Source organism: Condylura cristata, unplaced genomic scaffold (assembly GCF_000260355.1).
Source record: "Condylura cristata isolate star-nosed mole 26May11 unplaced genomic scaffold, ConCri1.0 scaffold00017, whole genome shotgun sequence".
NCBI lineage: Eukaryota > Metazoa > Chordata > Mammalia > Eulipotyphla > Talpidae > Condylura > Condylura cristata.
The window spans coordinates 1,577,870-1,599,050 of record NW_004567118.1 but is presented as its reverse complement, the minus strand read 5'-3'; the positions used below and the strand labels follow the sequence as shown (position 1 = coordinate 1,599,050).

Below are 21,181 nucleotides of genomic sequence, written 5' to 3'. Positions count from 1 at the left end.
TTTTGCTGCAGCCACATTTTCCTGCAGTACTGGGGTGCAACCGGTCCAGAGCGCGGGAGGTCGGGGGGCGGGGGAGGAGGGCGAGTGCGTGCACCCACCTGTCCCTAGCTGGCCCGCCCCACCGCGGCCATCCTCCGGCCGCCCGCCGACTCTGCAGGTCTCTGCGGGCTTGGGGGGGCAGTCGTGACCGCCGGGCAGGAGTGAAGCCCTTCGCCCCCTCCCCATCGGGCTCTTCCATCTGCAGGGCAGTGGATCCTCACCCTGGTCCGGGCTCCAGGGGTCACACCAGAGTGGGGTGGCTGTCTGCCCCTTTCCCAAGTCTCTCCTCCCAGGGTGGGCATCTGTCTGCAGCTATGGCCTTGTCTTCCCAGGTCTTGGGACCCGGGGTCCTGTCGGAGCTCTGCGCTGGGGGGTGTCGCCCCTGTTAGGGGGCCAGGAAGCCTTTGAGGTCACAGAGCCCAGCCGTCTGGTGGGGGAGAGCTCCGGGGGCGAGGTCCGAAAGCAGCAGCTGGACACCAGGGTCCGCCAGGAGCCACCCGGGCGCCCGGTGAGTGGGACCGTAGGGCTGGAGTAGGCCTGAGAGCCTGGGATGGCCCTGGGCATCGGGTTGGGCACCTCCCCAGCAGCTGGCTCCAGCAGCTTCCCCTTATGCACAGTGGGCGGCAGGCAGGTGCTGGAGCCGGCTAGAGGAAGCACCCGCCTGCCCCACGTCAGGACCCTCCCCATGATAGTGGGGATCCCTTGCCCTTGGCGGACCAAGAGGTGCCCAGGGCGCACCCCAACCTTGCTCAGCCTTTCACCATCCTGGCTTGCCTCCTGCCAAAGCAAGAGGTTCTGCTCCAAATGGGGCTTGGCTAGGGCAGGAGGGGGCAGGGAGAAGCAATAAGAGCCCAGCAGAGATTAAGGCTCCAGGTTTCACCACAGCTACCACCAGGGAGCTTTCTTAGAAGAGCTTAGTGCCTGCTCCTGCCTCAGTTTCCCCCATGCACGGATAGGCTTGATGTTTTCTTTTTGCCCTTGCTGAGGGTGGAGACTTGGAAAAAGATTGGCGGCCCCAAGCTCACCCACAAAAGGCAGCTCCACCCGCTCCCCGTCCCTTTTAGCTGCGAGGCCCCTCTTGCCTCCCAGAGGAAGGTTAGGAATGAAGGAGATTAATTGCAATTAATAATTAATTAATATCATGTGAATAATAATCACCCAGATGGAATATTCATTCAGCATGCCTTGGCTCTCCAGGAGCTGGAAGCTGAAAGTTAGCCAGGCCAGCGGGGGCGGGGAGGCGGGTGGCCAAGGCCTGGCAGAAATGGAGGTGTAGCGGAGACTCAGAGCAGACCACTGAGGTCTGGGAAGTTTCGGCAGCTGGAAATGGTGGGAGGTAAATCAGGCTGGGCAGAGGGAGGAAGGAGGGAAACAGAGGCTAACATTACGGACATCTGTCAGACTGGCATCTGGCCTGCCTAATGTACTTGGTTAAAAGCCCTTAGGGGGATGGGGTGCAGGGGGGCTACTCGGGAAATGGAATGGAGCAGGAAGGCGGCATGCATAATAGATGGGCCATCACTCAGGGCAGTGCGGAGTGGGGAGAGGGGTGGTTAATGGTCTTGAGCTGGCGCAGGGCTCCAGTGGGGCTCTGGTGGGGGGGTGTGGGAGGGGAGGGGTGGAGGCTGCTTCAGGGCCTGCCCAGGCTCCCTGGAAGGTGGTAGAGAGCAGGAAGAATGGCCCCAGGGCCAGACATGGGTGTCCTCGCTGGGTTCACCCCTTAACCTGGCTTTCTACCCTCATGTCCCTCTACCTGTGCACTCTGCACCCCAAGACTGTGTTGACTGGGAGTTGAACATTTGACCCAACCGTTGGGCCTCCTGACAGGTGTTTCAGGGGGTGTCCAGTTGGAGGATGGGCTGATGCCGTGGAGGGGTGCAGAGGACAGAAATAAGGGAAAACATGGGAACCAGGTTGAAACTAAGGGGTGCTTTCTCTTCCCGTAGCCCTCCTTGGAGTGGGGGGTTCGCGGTTATGACTGTGTGACCAAGATGGCGGAGTGTCCTTGACTGTCGTTCTGCTGGGTGAGCGGCTGGCAGGTGTGATGTGCAAGAGGGACCCAGTTTGAATGTGCCCCAGGGGATGGGAGAGGGGCAGGAGTCCTGTGGATCTGGGGCAGCTGTCACCTCCAGCGGGGTCTCTGGGGTACAGCCTCCCTGGGACCTCCTGTGGCCTGCCGAGGGGATTTGTTCAGCCCTGCCTGAGCTGTTCCTCAGTGTCCCCCGAGGTCACATTCCTACAACTCAGGAACATTTGCCTGTCCGTTTTGCAGGGGACTAAACTGGGGCTCAGAGCGCTTCAGTAACTGGCCCGAAGTCAGTCACCCTGGATGGTGCGGTCATTCCCTCCAAGACCAGGGCACTTCCCAGCCAAGTCCCGCCTCTGGGCATCACCCCTCCCCCGCCACTCACAAGGTGGGAGAAAGTGAAGGGGGCAAGGGCACAGCCCCTGACCAAGGCGGCCTGCGGCCTCTGCCTCCCTGCAGCACCCCCTGCCTCCCTCGGAACCTGGGGGCTGATGGCGGAGCCCAGCCCGTGCGAGCCCAGCACCCCGCAGGAAGGCTCCGGTGCGCTCTTGGGCTCCATCCAAAGTTACTGCACAGTTTGGGGCCTTGGTTTGAGCAAGACGTTGGGTCAGCAGCGAGAGCTCCACCTGCTGGGGTCATGTGGGCATCTGGGGGCACAAGCTGGCCATGGGCCCTGGGTGCTAACTTGGCCTGGCCGCTGGCCGGTCATGTTGCATCCGTGAGCCCTGGCTTCCTGACTCCAGGAATCTGGAGGATGATACCATTAATTTCACCAGGAGGTGGTAAGGAGAAAGGATTCTGTGCTTTGAGGGCTTCTGGGGCAGGGGAGGTGGCCAGGAAGGAATTCTGAGCTAGAGAAATGACCGTTTTCTAGGCTATTCTAGAGCATGCACTCTGCTGCCTTTAAAGGTAAAACTGGGGTTCGCTCATCACAACCACAGAAGGTGCGGCTGTGATTGTGCCCATTGCACAGATGGAGAAACAGGCACAGAGAGGTGAAGTGACTACCCCAGGGCACACAGCACTGAGCAACAGAGTGAGCCAGTGGGAGCAAAGGAGAGAAGGCGCCTGGGCCCGAGGCCCGCGGCTGGGGGGAGGCCAGGGGACAGTGCAATTAGGCTGTTGGTCCCTTTGCACAGAGCACGCGGGCAGCGCTCATGGGCTCAGCGCTCATGGGCCCGCGCCTCTGAGGAGACCCCTTTCTCGAAACCACACAGAGCTGTTCTGTGGCAGGCACTGCCAGCCCCCACCCGGACTCCTTGGGAACCAAGGAAAGGGCAGCTGTGGGGAAGCGAGCGGGCAGCTGGGTGGGCATGAGGGCCTGGGCCCAGGAGACCCTCCTCGGAGCCAGCAGGGAGGGGCCTCAGGCACTGTCTCCCTGAGAGCTGCCCAGCCCAGCATTTACGGGAAGTGTGGCCCAGAAGCCCCCGCCAAGGGCATGTGTTGCGCTGCATGTGTTGGGGCTGCTGAGCCGGCCGGTCCTGGCCCTCGCGCAAGCAGGGGACCTGGGTCTGGGCAGCCGGAGCTCAGCTCTGCCCGGGCGCTGGTGGGCTGGGAGGGGAGTGGCCCAGCGGCCCAGCTGGCCTGAGAGGCTGCATTGTGTGGTGGCCGGTGGGCCGTAGAGGGGACAGCCACATTTCTCTCCACTGCTTCCAGCCTCTGCACCCCATCTTCCTTACCCGTAAAATAGGGCTTCTGCACTTCACCACAGCTGCCGCGAGACTAGAGGAGGTGATGGACGGCAGGTGTCCCGCCTGCGATCTGACAAGAGCAGATGTTCAACACCTGCCTTGCCCCTGAGTGTAGGAGCTGCTGCTGTGCGGCTGTGCGGCTGGTCGCCGCCTGAGGGCTGGGTGGGCTGCAGAAACGGGGCCAGGGCATTTGGGGGTTACCTGTCAGGCTCGGGACAGTGTTGCAGTGGCAGATTCCTGGGTCCTCCGAAGCCACAGGCCTGTGGGCCTGATGTCACCTGAGCGCCGCTGCCCGAGACACAGTTGCCTCGAGTCTGTCCTCACAGGGACTTGTGACAACTTGTGGCCCTTATGGGATTAACTGTCCTCAGGTTCTTTGTTTCTTATTTTTATGTATTTATGCATAGAAGAACTGAGGTATAGGTCAGAGGTGTGGGGGGTGAGAGGACCCACCAGAGTGGGGAGCAGAACAGGGGGATCCACTGGAACACGCTGCTGAGGGGGCGGGGGAGAGACGTCTGCTTGGCCGTGTGGGTCACCCCCCGGCTGGGATCGGACTCGCCCTGCAGTAACTGGCGGGAGCTTGACAGTGCTGTGACTTTAACCTCTGCACCGCCAGGGAGGCCTTGTCCTCAAGTTTTGAGGTTTAATTCCATTATTAGAAATTCATCCATGTTGGCCCCTCCGTGGTGGCACAATGGTTAAAGCGCAGCACTGTGAAGCTGTCCACAGCCCCTGCAGCACGAGTTCCGAGTTCCATCCCCAGCCACGGAGCTGACCCACATGATGCAGCAGACCTCTCCTGACCCGCCCGCTGCTCCCCTCAGCAGTGTATTTTAGTCAATCAATCTGCTCTGCTCCCCACTCTGTCTCTGGTGAATCCTCTCACCCCCACATCTCTGGCCTGTACCCCAGTTCTTGTGTGCATACATAAAAAAATCTTTTAAAAAAAAAGTTCATCTATTTTCCCTCACTCTCTGGGACCCCCACTAGAGCCTCAGAGCACCTTGGGGGATGATGGGGTGTTTCAGGGAGGGGTTTCCTCCCAGGTGGGGCCTCTGGCTCTCTTCCTCCCCATCTGCACCCCGCCCCCATGCCCAGCCCATGCGGCTTGTTCCGCTCCCCAAAGCCCTGTTCAGTTGCAGCATTGATACTTCTTCTTTCCTTTATTAGTAATTTTAACTAATTATTGTGTTAATGATTGAAAGGGCTTTTATTTTATCCTCACTATCGCCCTACTTTACCAAGGGGGAGCTGAGACTCAGGGAGGCTAATAACTTGATCTGGCCCTTGGTGCCTGTCCATCCAGCCTGAGTGTTGAGCCCCTAGGCAGGGAAAAGGTGGGTGTAGCCTGTGCCCAGGAAGCAAAGGTGCCCCTGCCCTGGGAAAGCTGACCGGCTGGCAGAGACATCCTGGCCAGGAGCAGCGTGCTGAAGGCCCAGGAGGAGCCAGAGGGTAGGGGCAGCAGTGGAGGTTGAGGAGGAGGGGTAACTGAGGGCCAGAACTTGCACCTCTGGGTTTTCTAGGGCTTTTGGAAAGCTCGAGATCTTTATCTTTCCCTTCCCAAAACTGCCTGTTAGGTGGGGTTCAGCCTGGCATCAGTGTTTGCAACTCTGGGGTTTGGGCGCCACCTTCTCCCTGTACCCTGGACCTGGTGGGGCCTGATGGGGTGCAGAGAGGCTGGGGAAGGCCCAGGGTGGTTGCCCCAGCCAGGGGGCCGCTGCTCGCGATAGGGACTCCGCTCCCGGGAGAGACCTGACCCCGCACTGCCCCGGGCCAATCACCTCCAAGTGTCTGTCCCCAAGCCTCAGCCTGACTCTGTAAAACGAGCGCCAGACGGCCCGGCAGGTTGGATATGGATATGAGCATGTGAGACCCGAGCGGGAGCAAGAGGCTGGGGTCAAGGCCGGGCTGGTTGCGGTCATCAGCAGTACTGAGCTGGGCTCAGGGGACGGCAGGCGCCGGACAGAAGGGGCTCTCCAGGGCACCCCGAGGACCCAGGGAGGGTGGGGAAGGTCAGGGAAAGGCCAGATGCCTGAGGCAGCCGGGGGGCTTGGTGGGGAGCAGTCTGTCTGGGGTGTCTTAGGACTCCAGCGGAGACTCCCCAAGTACCTGGGATGCCTAAGTCCTGGGATTGACGTGAGCGTGCTCACTCTTCTCCTCCCTTGAACCCCCATACCCAGACACTTGAGTTCCTTTCCCTCCTCTTCCCCCACCTTTCGGTGGCCTCCTACCCTCCCTGGCCTGCCTGCTGTGGGGCCCAGACCCTGCCAGGCTCAATCTGGCCTGAACCCCGAGTCCTGCTGGGGAGGGGCCTGCCCAGGCCCGGTGGGAAAGAGGGCAAAGCCCTGATGCCGGTCCAAGATTTCCCTGGAATGGGGGTCAGGTCGGTCTGCAGAGAGGGGGGACGCCAGCTGAGTTAGCCTGCTGGCTTCCAAAGTGGGACAGATACTGACGTGCCAGGGCTGACTCCCGCCCAGGACGAACCCCACCATGCATGCCAACCTCACCGCCTCGAATCTGGACTCGGACACCGTTCTCAGTGGGGACAGCTGAGGCTCCGAGAGGTGGCTGGATCAGCTCTGAGGCTGCACAGGCTTAGAGGGTGGAGTCAGGGCAATGGGCCTGGGTGGCCAGGACGGGGTCTTGGCAGTGCAGGGGTGAGAAGGGGGAACAGGAACGTTCCTGAGGGCAGAGACGGGTGGGAAAGAGGTCATCCAAGCCCGAGAGACAAGGAGGAGGACAGGGGTGTCCAGGCTGGCAAGGTGAGGGAATTAGTGACTCCTTGTCCTTGACTTTCTATTTTGAGTTCGATCGATGTTTTAGGGGCTCAGGAAGAGCGTGGAGTCTTGGGTAGGACGAGTCTGTCCTTGGGGTTCAGGAGGCTGCCTAGCCAGGCCTTGACATTTTGCCCCGCCTGCCCCCTCTCCAGGGCCACTCGGGGACCCAGGGCCATTGCTGTCTAGCCTCATCCTTGGCCCTGGAAACGGACTGCCTGGGTGCAATTAGCTCTACCCCCTCTTAGCTGTGTGACCTTGGTTAGCCGCTCTGTGCCTCAGTTTCCCCACCTGTCAGAGTTATCCCACTGGGTTGTGGAGATCAAATACGACAATATGGTAAAATGTGTAAATGGTGCCTGGCTAAGTGCACAGTGAAGATTAGAAACGACTGGGCAATCGAAAAGGAAGCCGAGCGGGCAGGCAGCTGCGCCCCTGACGGCAGGTGCCTCTCTCCCTGCACCTTGCTCCTCTCAGAAGAAAGACAGCAAACAGATTTCTCACATACCATGGCCCTGGTGTGGGACCCTCCTCTGAGGCCTGGAATGCCGCCTTGTGGATGGGAGAGGACTCCAGCCTCTGAACCCCCTTCAGACCATTCCTGTGCTTCTGTAAGCACCTGAGGGTGAGGTGGGGCTCCCAGGGCCTCCAGGCATGTTGCCAGGGTTTTGAGGAGCCACAACCCCAAAACCCCGGCTCCACCCCAGCCCAGACTCCTGCTTCGTCTACTCTTGGGGTCACTCTCCTTCCAGGCAGGCGCCCAGGCCCGGGAGGGCAGCCATCTTGCTCGGGCCTGGTATGTTGCCATGACAACCGAGAGCCTCCCAGCCCCACTGCAGAGGCCCCTCTGAAAAATTTATCAGGAAAACTTCCATGTTTAAAAATTAACCATAGGATTGAAATATTAAAGATGAGTTGCTTGGACAAGGTGGAGGGCAACAGAGGTGGTGGGGGAGAAGTCAAGTGCTCTCCCGCTGCCCTGGCACTGCCCTGGCTTCCGGGGATCCTGTGACCCATCCTACCCCACTCCACCCCTGAAGTTTGAGGGGGACAGGAAGAGAAGGGCCTGCAATGTGAGGAGACAGGACTAGACGGGGATGAATTGGTACAAAGCAGCTACCCCACCACCCCCACACCCCACCCCCCACACCCCACCACCCCATCAGTGGCCCCAGGCTGGTGGGTTGCACCACACTCCCCCTAGGGCAACTCCCTATTCTGGGGTCCCCCATTCCACTGTTCCTGCCTTCAGGCTCCACAGGTTGACTTCCCCTCTGTCTCCCCTCCCCCAGCCTGTCCACCTGGCCCAGGTGAGCTTCCTCATCCCAGCCTTCAATGCAAACTTCACTCTGGACCTGGAGCTAAACCAGTGAGTGTGGCCTTGAGCCTGGGGTTAGGGCAGTGGGCAGGAGGAATGGCCAGGCCCGGCTGGTTATTGGGAGTGGGGTGCTGGAGAGGGGTCTTGCCTGCAGCCAGAGACCTGCAGTGACCCCGCAGTGACACCCTCCTCTGGCCCACCCCGTTCGTTCCAGTCACCTGCTGTCCTCTCAGTACGTGGAGCGCCATTTCAGCCGGGAGGGCACAACCCAGCTTAGCGCCGTGAGTGTTCTTGGAAGGGCCGGGGAGGAGGAACTGGGGGCAGGTGGCCCGCAGACATGGGGTCCGGGGTCTGCTGTACACTTGGGGTGGGCCTGTCCCCGGGCACCTGCCATCTCTCCCCACACTGAAGGACCGGGGTCCTGGCCACTCCCTCTCCAGGCTCTGGAGCGCGGACTGGCAGCTTCTCTGCCTGGCTTGCAGGCATCTGAAGCCCCTGGCTGGCGCAGACTCAGCAGGGGGCATCTGGGGCCGTCCTGGGATCTGCACCGAGACCTGGTGTTCCTGGCTGCCTGGAGCGCCGGGGTCCAGCCCCGAGGCCCAGGGGCCAGGCTTAGATGAATGAGTGTCTATAAATACCTCCCCACGCCCAGCCTGTTGGTAACTGGGGCACAAGTCCTTCTTCAGGAAGCGGAGCGAGTAGTGCCGGTCCCCTCTGACCCGTGAGCCCCCAGAGGACACACGCTCCCCGCTCCCAGCCTCGGGCCGGCCGAGGTGTGGGGCGCAGCTCGAGCTGCCCGCAAGTCCACAGTCTGCCGAGCTCACCGCCTGCGGTGTGGGGCCGGGCTGGGGGCCGGGCTGCGCAGTGGGCGCTGACCGCGTGCTGGCTGTTCTCAGAGGAGCCGGGACCCCTCAGCCCCAGCTAATGCTAAGAGCCCCTTCCTCCTCGCTGTGGGGGTGAGGTGAGGGCCAGAGAGGGCTGGGAACTGGCCCGGGGGCCCAGGGGCAGCTTCTGCCACCGTCGCCCTCCTTTCTTTCGGGGCGAGGGCTGGGCCACCCACCATTTCGTTGTTCCTCCAGGGGGCCAGAGACCACTGCTACTACCAGGGAAAGCTGCGGGGGAACCCCCACTCCTTTGCCGCCCTCTCCACCTGCCAGGGGCTGCAGTGAGTATGGGGGTGGGGGACTCGGGGGCCCTGGGGGAAAGTCCACCAGCTGGCCCTGGGGACCGTGGGGAGCGGCACCTCTCTCTCTGTAGTGGGGTCTTCTCTGACGGGAACTTCACCTATATCGTGGAGCCGCAAGAGATGGCCGGGCCCCCGGAAGCCACGCAGGTAAGCCCGCGGCCCCTCCCACTCTCTCTTCCCAGGGCCCCTCTCTGCCACCGCCCCCTCTTCCTCCTCCCTTGGCAACCGCAGCCTCTCTGCCCTCCTCGGTGACCCCAGATCGGGTTTTCTCATCCTGTGCCCCAGCTCCAATGTCCCCGGTGTCCCCCAAGTAACCTCCCACCAGGCTCTAGTGTCCTTTGCCCCTGTCTCTCAGGGCACCCCCAGGCCTTGACCCTGGAATCTGAGCGTCGGGGAGATCAGATCCGACAGAGGGGCTCGGGCCAGTTCTGGGTCAGCCTAGGTGGGGGTGGGGCAGGGGCCGGAGAGGCCCCCCAAGTGGGCTCAGCGCGCTGTCAGCTGCCGAAAATGAACTCCCCCTCATTGCAGGGACCCCTTCCCCACCTCATTTACCGGACCCCTCTCCTCCCAGACCCCCTCAGATGCAGGGAACCAGGTAAGGGAGGGGAGGTGGGGGCGGGGGGGTGGGTGTGCCCCCCTCACCTGTGCCCTCCTCCAGGCTGCCTGTTTGCTGCCCACGTTCATCTTGCTCCTCCAAACCGGCCGAGGCTGAGAAGGAAAAGGCAGGTACGGGGGCCCGCACAGACCTCGGGCTGCAGAGACCTTGCGCTGTAGTCTGGAGCAGAAAGACACCCCACCCGTGGCTGGGGCAACGGAGAGCTCAGATTGGCATGATTGGGGCTCGGAGAAAGCCCCACCCCATTTTCTCACCCCACTATTTACCCACACCCCACCGTGGCCAGCCAAGGCAGTCTGCCCTGGTACGGAGGCTGGGGTGGGGTGGGATGGGAGCCCCCCACCAGCGGGGGGCTGGCATGGCCCCTGCCTGGACTGCAGCCTCCCCATCAGTCCTGGCGTGGCCAGGACACCAGGCATGGAGGGGACTGATTCCGAGTGCCCACCCACCCCCTAGGTCCGCCGGGGTCACCCTACAGTGCACAGCGAGACCAAGTATGTGGAGCTGATTGTGATCAACGACCACCAGCTGGTAAGTTCCTGGGCGGACCTGGGAGGTCCGGGAGGAGCCTCGCCCTCTGCCGACTCTTCTCTCTCCTAGTTTGAGCAGATGCGGCAGTCTGTCGTCCTCACCAGCAACTTTGCCAAGTCCGTGGTGAACCTGGCGGATGTGGTGAGCAGCCCGCCTTCCCTTCCCTCTGCCCCTTCTGCCCCCCCAGCCCTCCCATCCTTGGGGTGAGTTCTGGAGGACACCACGAACCTCTGACGCCTTAGTACTGGAAGACCTTCCCACCACCCTGTCCCCCACTTTCTCACGTCTAGCCCCCTCCTCATCTTCTCCCCTCTGGGCACAGATGTACAAGGAGCAGCTCAATACCCGCATTGTGCTGGTTGCCATGGAAACGTGGGCAGACGGAGACAAGATCCAGGTGCAGGACGACCTCCTGGAGACCCTGGCCCGGCTCATGGTCTACCGGCGGGAAGGCCTGCCTGAGCCCAGCGACGCCACCCACCTCTTCTCGTGCGTCCCCACCCGTCCAGCCCCAACCACCACGGCTTGCTGCAGAGCACAGGGCTGTTGGACAGCTGCTCTGGGCCAGGGCTTGGCAGGTTCTGGGGACTGGACTCACTGTGCCTGCCCCCCCAGCCACGAGCAACAGGCTGCGCACCATCACCTGCATCTTAAACTCATGCCCCTTTCCCTGGCCCCCAGTGTGCTTCTGTCCATCTCTGTCCCTCTTCACACCTCTTTCCTTCTAGACTATCCCAGCTGTCCTTCCTCAGGGACTCAGTGCCCCAGTGATGGAAAAAATGATGAAAGGGCCTTATGATTTGCCATGACTAGCGGGAACCTCTCATTATGGCTTACGGCCTTCTGCAAAGAGGGGTTTGCGCAGGCTGAAGCCAGGGCAATGCTTACTGCCCCCAGGGAGGGGCTCTGGGGAGGGAGACTCCCCATCACCCCTGGCAGTCCAGGGGAGCCACTGTGGGATGGCAGGAGTCTTCCTGACAACCCTCTCCCTTGCAGGGGCAAGACATTCCAGAGCACCAGTAGCGGGGCTGCTTATGTGGGGGGCATCTGCTCGTTGTCCAGGGGTGGGGGTGTGAACGAGGTGAGCCATGTGGGGTGTGGGGGTATGGCTGGGTGGAGGGTTGGAGGGAGAATGGTGGGCTTTGAAGGGCGTGAGTCCTGTGCCTTTTGGAGAGATGTGGACATCTTTGTTTCTCCACCCCAAGTATGACAACATGGGGGCCATGGCAGTGACCCTGGCGCAGACACTGGGACAGAACCTGGGCATGATGTGGAATAAGCACCGCAGTTCAGCAGGTATCCATGATGTGGCCCCACAGCCAGCCCAGACCCACCCAGCGGCTATAGAAGTGAAGCCCCTCTAGAGGGAGGGGTCCTCTACCACCCCTTATACCCACCTGGCTCACCTCCCAGGGGACTGCAAATGTCCGGACAACTGGTTGGGCTGCATCATGGAGGACACGGGGTGAGTTCTTGGGGACAAACTGGGGGAGGGTCTTGGGTCTGGGGTGGTCCCAGAGCAAGAATTGCGTGACTGTCTGTACCGGTGGCCTCCAGAGACCTAGCTTTCCGGACCACTCAGGATTATAAGTGTCCTGCAGACTTGCACAGGAGACCCAGATTCCCTGCTTGACACCGAACTGGACAGCCTGTAGTGCGCCCTGTCGCCACTGGGCGCCGCCAAAGCCGCGTTTGGCGTCTCTCTTGGCCTCCATCCTGAGTCCCGAGTGTCAGGCAAAAGGCAGGCCTGTTTCTCCTCTCCACTCCCGCTTGGTGTGTGTTGGGGGGCTCCTTGCCTCAGTCTCTGAGGACAGAGATCCTCAGCCTCTTCGAGAGGGTGACCGAGTCGCACGGTTCACCCCCTCCTTAATCTTGAGATGGGGCGAGAAAGGGAATGGGGGAAGGGGCGGGCCGGGATCCAGCAGCCCTGTCCCCTCACCCCGGCCAGTTTCTACCTGCCCCGCAAGTTCTCGCGCTGCAGCATAGACGAGTACAACCAGTTTCTGCAGGAGGGGGGCGGGAGCTGCCTCTTCAACAAGCCCCTCAAGGTACCAGCCCAGGACCGGGAGCGTGGGAGCGTGGGAGCGGGGCTCGGGCGGGGTCGTGGCCAGACTCTGACACCCTTTCCCCCGTCCTGGTCCAGCTCCTGGATCCGCCAGAGTGCGGGAACGGCTTCGTAGAGGCGGGGGAGGAGTGCGACTGCGGCTCGGTGCAGGTGAGTGACCAGTACCAGGTGGGGCCGGACGACGCGAGGGTGGGTTGAAGGAGGGTTCGGGTGGAGAAGTCCAGGTCTCGGCCGCCTCCCTCTCCTCCCCACATCCCTCAGGAGTGCAGCCGCGCGGGAGGGAACTGTTGCAAGAAATGCACCCTGACTCACGACGCCATGTGCAGCGATGGACTCTGCTGTCGCCGCTGCAAGGTGAGTTGGACCAGCCGCTGGGGCGGGGAAAAGCTGATAAGGGGCGTGACTTAGAGAAGGAACCAATAGAAGCCGAGTAATTCTGGTGGGTGGGACTTCACGCGAAGAAAGCGCCAATGGGAGCGAGGGGCGGGGCCTGTTGGGGGTCGGGGGGGCTGGGGGCGGGGCTGGGGGCGGGGGCGGAGTCCGAGGAGGCGCGGACGAGCTCCAGGTTCGCCCCTGAGCCCCGGAACGCCACTCTTCCCCAGTATGAGCCGCGAGGCGTGTCCTGTCGAGAGGCCGTAAATGAGTGCGACATCGCGGAGACCTGCACCGGGGACTCGAGCCAGGTCTGACCGGCCAGGCCCACTGCGGGACCCCTGGCCAGACAGCCCCTATCCTACGGGTTTGGCTCTAGGGAGTCCCCTGCTTTCCACGCCTCCGCTCTGCCGCTGGCGGCCCGTGAAGCTGAGCAGACTCAGCTTCACCCCCCCCCACACACCCCGAGAAAGTGGTTCTTCATGCCCCCTGGTTTTGTCCCTTCAATCACTGAGAGTATTTATAGCCTGACTGGTGTTCCCAGCACCTGGCGCGGTGCCTGGGGTGTGCTTGAGATCAGAGTGGATAATAATATGAACTTCGAATACATCCTGTGACATGCCAGACACTTCTCCCAGCCCTGTGAAGGAGGGAGGCTAAGGGAGACCTGAGTTCTGAGCAAGATGGAAGAGTCCTGTCATGTCAGCTGTCATGAGGGGGCTGAGGAGTGAGGTTGCGCATGCCTGGAGTGTCCTCAACTCTCAGTCCCAGCTGCTGCTCAGTCCAGCCCCTCTGTCCACAGTGTCCCCCTAATCTGCACAAGCTGGACGGGTACTACTGTGATCATGAGCAGGTATGATGGGGCGGGGCTGCTCTCCCCCAGTGCCGTGCAGTCTCGCCATCATCCGGACACTCAGCGTCTGTCCCTCCTCTCCAATTTATCATTCCTCAGGGCCGCTGTTACGGGGGTCGCTGCAAAACCCGGGACCGGCAGTGCCAAGCCCTCTGGGGCCATGGTGAGCTCTTTGGAAGGACGGGAGATGAGACTGCAAAGGACCCAGAATGGAGAGGCTGGAGAGGGGGCCGGCACCTGCTGAATACACCTGCTCCCAATGAGCGGCTCCCCAGGACCTCAGGGACCCAGTCAGGCTAAAAGTCTTGGGTGGGTTCTGGAGTGAGTGGGGTGACACGAGGTATCATCTCCTTCTAGCGGCTGCTGACCGCTTCTGCTATGAGAAGTTGAACGTGGAGGGGACAGAGCGTGGGAACTGTGGGCGCAAGGGGTCAGGCTGGGTCCAGTGCAATAAACAGTGAGTAACCAATGGCCTTGGCTGGGCTTCTCTAGCTCTGGGGCTTGGGGACATAGGGCAACAGATTGTCTTAGGGCGAGCCTGAGCCCTGTTGGGGTAGAATGGGAAAAGATGGAGGGGGCGGGGAGGGCAAACTGGAATTGAGTGGTTGGGTCTGAGGTCAGACTTGAGGCTCACTGTCTCCACACTGCCCCAACAGGGATGTGCTCTGTGGCTTCCTCCTCTGTGTGAACATCTCTGGAGCGCCTCGCCTGGGGGACCTAGGGGGAGACATCAGCAGCGTCACCTTCTACCATCAGGGCAAGGAGCTAGACTGCAGGTGTTGGCTGGGATCACGACTGGGGAGGGAGGTCGTGGCTGTGATTGGGGGGGGGCAAGCACCGAGCCCGGCGGTGCTGCTTCCCCAGGGGTGGCCATGTGCAGCTGGCCGATGGCTCTGACCTGAGCTATGTGGAGGATGGCACAGCCTGTGGCCCCAACATGCTGTGCCTGGATCACCGTTGCCTGCCAGCCTCTGCCTTCAACTTCAGCAGCTGCCCTGGCAGCGGGGAACGCCGGATCTGCTCCCACCACGGGGTGGGTGCCTGGAGGCCAGGGGTGCTGAGCGTGGCTTATGAGGGGGGGGACAGAGCCCCCCTGAAGCTGGCCCTCCCCCTCTCCAGGTCTGCAGCAACGAAGGGAAGTGCATCTGTCAGCCAGACTGGACAGGCAAAGACTGCAGCATCCACAATCCCCTGCCCACGTCTCCGCCCACAGGGGAGACAGAGAGATATAAGGGTGAGACAGGAGCTGGTCGGGGCGGGTTCTGCCCCTCCCTCCCGCCATTCCTGTCCTGCCAACCAAGCCCTGTCCCCTCCCAGGTCCCAGCGGCACCAACATCATCATTGGCTCCATCGCCGGGGCTGTCCTCGTTGCAGCTATCGTCCTGGGCGGCACGGGCTGGGGATTTAAGTAAGGACACCCCCCACACACACACCTCCTGGCACCCTCCAGGGCCTGCCTGGGAGGTTAGCCAGACCAGAGTTCACACTGCATGGTCCCAACCAGCCAGGGATCTTAACTCTTTTAAAGCTGGGCTGCCCGTGTTTAAAAGCCAACGACCCTGATCTCCAACTTCTCTGTTGGGAAATGAGACAGCACCCGACTGTACCTCAGTGCACCTCAGTTAGGCCTCGGAGGAGCTGAGCAGGGCTGCCCCAGACAGGGCAGCGTCCCCAGGCCCTGGGCTCGTCTCACCGTGCAACAGGCAGGGCAAAAGGACCGGAGGCGAAGTCGGGGTGGGAGTGTGGGGTGGCTGCAGTCAGGACTCGAACCCAGGACCCGACTTTGATGGTCTCCTCAGCGTCTCCCAGGGCGGGTCAGTAGCGTCCAGGCCCCAGGGACTCGGGCCATCTCTAGAGCAGGGGTCTCAGAGCTGGCCCTCCCTGAGAGCAGGGGAGAGTCACCGGCTCCTCTTCCTTTCCCTCTGCTCGTCTCTCCTTGGCTCCTGAAGAAACATCCGCCGCGGAAGGTACGACCCGACCCAGCAGGGGGCAGTGTGACGCCGGCCACGTCATCCCTCCCGCTGTCCCTGTCTCCTCCATCTCATTCGTCACCTCGCATTCTGTTGATGGGGAGCTGGGGGCTGACCCCTGCGCCCCACCGCTGTCACTGCAGGGGTGGTTGCACCCGCTCCAGGAACAGTCCTCAGCTTGTCCCTGTCCCTTCCACTCGTGCCCTCAGGCCTTGGCCCACTTCCTCCTGCCCTTCTAGTCCAGACCACCCTGCCAGGTGGACCCTGGAGCTGCGCCTCCCACAACCCGTGCCCTGGAAAGGGAGACTACCTCTGCGCCCCATCTGTTTTGTCTTCCATGTCACCGCTGTCTGACCTCCCGCCAGACCCCTCCCTGGCCAGCCTGTGACTTGCTGCCTCCAGGCCCTGGCACTGACCTCCCAGGGCCTGGCTCAGGGGCTCCCCCTCTGGGCCCTGCCTCATACCCTCCCCTCACGCCCTCTCCGTTCCAGGTCCGGAGGGGCCTAAGTGCCACCCCCCTCCCTCCGAGGCTGGCACCCACCGTCTCCACCCTGACCTTCGAGGAGGCTGCCCCTGCCCAGCCACGGAGGGAGGCGCCGTGCAAATGTCTTCCGGGCCCGAGCCCTTCAACTCCTGGCCCCACAGGGTCCCGGTGGGAGGCTGTGACCCTGCCCTTCACACCACCAGGGCGGACCAGGCCAGGGGCAGCGCCTCGGGGCCCCCCTCGCACCTCATGTGGCTTTGGCCCTGCACACCAACTCTCCCTGTGTGAATGTAGCTTCCATCATCGCGGATTGCCACTGCTCAAGTGGCGGGGGAGGGGGGCCTGGGGGTGCTCCGGGGGGCAGGCAGCCACCAGTGGACATGGCCTGGGATGGCCCCTCCTCAAAACCAGGCAGGTGGGACCAGGTTTTTAAGCTTTCTGGGACTTAGGGGGAGGGGCCGATACCTACATTTTTAAAAAACTGAATCTTAACTGATGAATGTAACCTTGGGGGTGCTGGGGACAGGGCAGTTGTGGACATGCTTTGATGTTTTGGGGAGGGACCCGAGGGCCCAGGGCACGGCCGTCACCTAGGATGACCACACTTGGAGCCCTCTCACCAAGCACAGGGTCCCGGGCCGGGCCGGGGCCCGGCTCCCCAGCCTGCCCCTCCGCCCCGCCCGCGGAGCTTGGCGAGCGTGTGAGTGCTGATTCAAACCAAAGCTGCCTGTTCTGTGCCCCGGCCTAGGTTATGGGTACGGAGCTACATGTCCCAGATTGTCAATTCCAAAATAGCTATCCTGCTGCCCCTACCAGGACACGTATATTTGGGGGTCTAGAAAAATACAGTCCCTGAAACAAAATGGCACCTTCCCCCCTTCCAAGAAAGGTGACTCTGGGGCTGACTCAGGGTTTAGGTGCCCCCTGGCATGGCCAAGAGCCCCCCGGCTGGGCCACCCTCCCAGGGAAGCCTCTCCTAAGTAGGGGTGGCCAAGGGTGGCCCAGTGCCTAGAGGGTAGGAGCTCTGCCTGTGACGTGCGGGAGGTAGGAGAAGGCAGGTCTCGTGTGTGATCCTCAGTTTCCAGAAAAGTCCTCAAGGCCCTGTCAAACCCATTCCACTCCTTACCCCTACTCCAGGGCCAGCAGTAAGTTTACAGTTGTTTTCCCCATCAAGTCCTGGCTCAGGCCAGGCACATCCCTGTCAGTCTTCCCACAAGCCGCAGCCCCACCCAGGCTTCCCTCGAGACCCTCACTGGGCCGGAGCTCCAGGCTGCTCTGCTGCTGAAACCCAGCCGGCGGGGGAAAGGCGGGGGTCAAACTACCTTACGGATGAAAGCCACAAATGGCCGGAGCCCCTCTCCCCAGGGATCCCCCCCAGACTCACAGGGGGTTCTGAACACCCCAGGGCCTTTGAACTGCTTGTTCCAGTGCCTGTTTCGGGGGCATCTTTGAGGAGGAATCAGAGGAAATGGTTCCCTGTTACCTGCACCACCCCTCGGGGTCAGAGACGCCCGTTTGGGTAGCCGGATGGGATCCTCGAGACTGAGCTCCAGCTGGCACAGCCCAAGCGAGGGGGGTGGGGGGGACCCCTCTGGCCAGGCCCGCCCGCCAGCCCCTCCGGCAGGCGCCCAGGGCAGGGCTGGGTTCTGCTGCGCGGTGAAGGCCTCCTCGGCGGCCTGTGGCGCACAAGCTCCAGACCCACACTCTGCCTCAGGGCGAGTGCACGCACCTGCCTGCGTGCGTGTGTGTGTGTGTGTGTGTGTGCACGCGCTGCACGTGAGCGTGGGCATGGGGGCAGAGAGAGCGAAGCCTGGACCAGGCCGCCTGGCTCCCGCTGGCTGGGTGCTCCTGCCCCGCCCTGTGCCCAGGGAGGAAAGAAGGCTGCTGGGCCTGGGCCTGGAACTGGCGCCATACAGCATCCTGTAAATATGTCATCTGGGGCTCAGGGGGGTGGGGAGGCAGGGACAGGAACGACAATTAAAGGACACGTCCCGGGGCTGCCATGGACTCACTCCAACCCGCGTCTCTCCTTTTTGGGGCCTGGGACCCTCCTCCGTCCTCCCTGGTCCTGGAAGGAGCAGTGACCAGGGCCCCCAAGGAGGGACTTGAGCGAAAAAGGGGCTTAGTTGTCCCTAATGGCCCGGAAACAGGCAGACTGGGTGGAGGGCCGGGCCCTTCCGCTCCCTTGCATCTCCCAACCAAACAACCTCCTCCGGCTCCTCCTCCGGCCTCGAAACAGCAAGTGAATGTGAAAGTGTTCTGCTAAAAGGCAAAGCTGGCTGGCGTCGGAGACGTCTCTCCTTGCTCCTGAGAGAGCTGGGTGGGCTGCTGGCTGGCACCGTGCCCTTGGCCAGGAGAGTTTCTCTCCCGCCCCCCTCTGCTGCTTCAGCCTCCCCTGCTGGAGACCCTGGCTGAGGGGAGTGATGGGTGAGTGCGTGAGGGAGTGGGTGGCTGAGGGGAGTGATGGGTGAGTGCGTGAGGGAGTGGGTGGCTGAGGGGAGTGATGGGGGGGGGTAGAGGGAGCTAATGGCCGGAGAAGGCAGCAGGCCCAGGAGAGCAGAGCTGTGAGCTCCAGGGTGGCGGCGTCAGCCCTGCGGGCAGGACCCCAGGTCAGCTGGGTTCATGTGCAGAGAGGGGCAGCCCCAGCCTCCATCCCTGGTCCCCACTGTTCCCGCACCATGGTCTACCCAGGCCACCTGTGACATCGGCCTCGTCTCCCTGAAGGCAGATGGCTGGCTGCTGGCGTCCGGGACGAGGCGGCCTGGCTGGAATCACTGTCAAAGGCCAAGGCTCGCCTGGCCTGGGCTGGAGCCTCGCTTTGAACTTTTTCTTCCTGCCTTAACTTTTTCTGTTGCTTTGCTTCTTGACTCTTCCATCCCATGCTTACTCCTGCTTCTGGTCTGTCGTGGCACGCAGCTGACCTTTCAGGCAGCGAGAAGCGTGGCTTCCAGCAGACACGCGGCTGAGGCACCTGCGGATTTAGGGGTCAGCGCGGTCGCCCTTGACACCTGGCTCACCCCAGGCCAACCTGCAGCCCTCGGTGTCGCCTGCAGCGTGTGCAAAGTGCTTTCTCTGCAGGGGCTGCAGAAAAGCAGGTGCTGGGAGGCAGGGAATGTGTGGAGGCTGCCCCCTGCCAGCAGCCACCCAGACAGACACTCGGAAAGCCCTTGCGCTTCAGACTGCGCTTCAGGCAGGTCTGGCAGCACCCCGAGAGTGTAGCGCGGAGCCTGGAGGGGGGCTCGGCGGTGAGCACCACCTACTTGGGGTCGATTTTTTCAAACGTAGAAAGTTCTCTGATAAGTATCCCCTCGCTGTTTCTGAGCCGCTCTAAGCCGCGCTCACCTGTCGAGGATTGTGTCAGGAGCATGGGAGCGGTCCCAGCTCCCAGCTGAACTTGTTCAGGCTGATGCCGGCTCCGGGTGTCTCGGGAGCTGGGGTGGGGGCTGGGCTCACCCTCTCTGGGAGAGGCAGCACGTGTGGAGCTGGAGGGACGACTGTCCCACAGGGGTGTGAGCAGTGCTCCCGCCCGCCGGGCCCAGACAAGGTGTGAAAAGAAAGTGGGATGTGGCCCCATTACCTAAGGAAAGTCAGTATTGATAGATTTTATAAAGCCCAATATGCCCCAAATATTCTTTTTAACATGCAACCAGCACAAAAGAATCTCTGAGCTGGGCGTTGTGTTTTGTACCGTCCTTGGAATCAGGTGTGTGTTTTGCACCTGGAGCTCAGCTCAGTTGGAACCAGCCACATTTCAGGGGCTCAGTAGTGCGTGTGGCCTGTGGTGGCCGCGTTGGGCAGCACAGGCCCAGAGGAAGGGAGCTGCTGAGCAACACTATCCAGACCCCGCCCGGGAGCTTGCAAGAGGTAGGACGGCAGGCAGGAAGCGGACTCCAACAGGAAAGATGGCCCTGGCTGGTCAGAGGAAACCTGTGTTTACCTTTCCAGGAGGAGAGAGGGGCCAGGTGATGGGGCAGGCTGAGGACTAACTTGACCCAGCGGTGAGGGACCCCCTGGGGACCCAGAGGAGGGCTCCTGTCCTGCAGCTGCTCTGGCTGCCCCCCCCCCTCGCTGTGGGTGCGGCCCGACTCTTCCATCCTCTTCGGGAAGGTGGCAGAGGAGCGTCAGCCCTGGCCTGAGCGTTGCTGCTGAGGAACCCTCTCGTGCTACCACCCAGGGCCCAGGCCAGGAGGTCCATTGTTGATTCCCGCAGATAGAGGATTTGGGAGCCCTGCCTGGGGGTGCAGCAGGTTACAGCGCACACTGCAAGTGAGCCCCAGGCCCGGAGGAGACCACATGGCGTGGCAGACCTCTCCTGACCCGCCCGCTGCTCCCTCAGCAGTGTACTTGGTCAGTCGGCCTGTTCTGCTCCCCACTCTGTCTCTGGTGAAGCCTCTCAGCGCCCCTGAGCCTCTAGCCTACACCACAGTTCTGTGTGAATAAATAAATCTTTAAAAAGAAAAAAAATATTTTAGAGCCTTTGGGGTCATCTTACAAGCCTTTACTGCTGCATGGGAACAGACCAGCCGGCCGGGAGACAGCAACAGAGCCCACTAGCCTCAGGCCGCAGCCACTGGCCAGCGCCGGGAGCCCCTTTCGCCCTCCGCTCCTGGGCCCAGGTGTCCGCCTTCACGTGCGCGCAGGCCCCGGGCTCTGGGCCCAGGTGTCCGTAATCACAGCGCGTGCCCCGGGCATGCAGGTGGAGGGCGGGAGAAGGCCGCTTTGGTGCACTTTCCCGACATCTCTTCCTGAGCAAGATGTCAAGCAGATCCAAATTTGGCCTTTGAACATAGAAGTCCTGTCTCATTTCTGGAGAAGCCACAGTGTCAGGAGAAGGTGTGCACCCCTCCCGGAGACCCCGAGAGCCCTGTGCCGGCCTGCGCTCAGCCCATCCCCCAGCAGGGACACGGGCAGCCCCGCGCTGCTGAAAGCAAAGTCAGGAAAGAAAGCGCTGTCTGGGCCAGGCCCAGGCTACTGCTGGGGGCCCTGTCAGAGGCCCGTGAGGTACAGCCGGGCCCTTCCTCCTGCTGACCGCTCCTGAAACACGCCCGCAGCCCCCACACTGGTCCCAGGTCCCAGGGAGGACCTGCCGACTGGAGCTGCAGAGCTGCCTGCCCCTGCTTCCTGCGCTTGGTGGGGCCAAGCAGCCCAGGCTTATCTTCCATGCCCGGCGCTGGCACGTCTGCCACTTGGCTGCCCATGGAACTCCAGGTCCCCCACGTGGGGGCAGGCGTACCCCACATGCTGACAGGTCAG

At 62.1% G+C, this 21,181-nt stretch overlaps 1 protein-coding gene across 1 annotated transcript; it reads left to right on the top strand.

The window, feature by feature from the left end:
* Window positions 1–371: 371 nt before the first annotated feature.
* Window positions 372–17,945, top strand: ADAM11 (ADAM metallopeptidase domain 11). The gene is made up of 26 exons (XM_012726427.1): window positions 372–547; window positions 7,826–7,902; window positions 8,066–8,132; window positions 8,931–9,016; window positions 9,109–9,184; window positions 9,566–9,632; window positions 9,696–9,759; window positions 10,110–10,184; window positions 10,254–10,325; window positions 10,507–10,673; window positions 11,181–11,265; window positions 11,390–11,480; window positions 11,598–11,649; window positions 12,133–12,232; window positions 12,328–12,399; window positions 12,511–12,603; window positions 12,852–12,932; window positions 13,424–13,474; window positions 13,574–13,637; window positions 13,832–13,931; window positions 14,131–14,250; window positions 14,339–14,507; window positions 14,594–14,708; window positions 14,792–14,882; window positions 15,424–15,441; window positions 15,936–17,945. Exons 6-26 carry the CDS (start codon window positions 9,619–9,621, stop codon window positions 15,949–15,951), a joined length of 1,710 nt encoding a protein of 569 aa, XP_012581881.1. The 5' UTR covers window positions 372–547; window positions 7,826–7,902; window positions 8,066–8,132; window positions 8,931–9,016; window positions 9,109–9,184; window positions 9,566–9,618; the 3' UTR covers window positions 15,952–17,945.
* Window positions 17,946–21,181: the final 3,236 nt, after the last annotated feature.

Excerpts from the sequence above, each read along its gene's own strand:
- ADAM11 (XM_012726427.1), top strand. Across the intron at positions 11,266-11,389 it reads GGGGTGGGGGTGTGAACGAG|TATGACAACATGGGGGCCAT; the intron begins GTGAGCCATGTG and ends CTCCACCCCAAG. Across the intron at positions 14,508-14,593 it reads GGATCTGCTCCCACCACGGG|GTCTGCAGCAACGAAGGGAA; the intron begins GTGGGTGCCTGG and ends CCCCCTCTCCAG.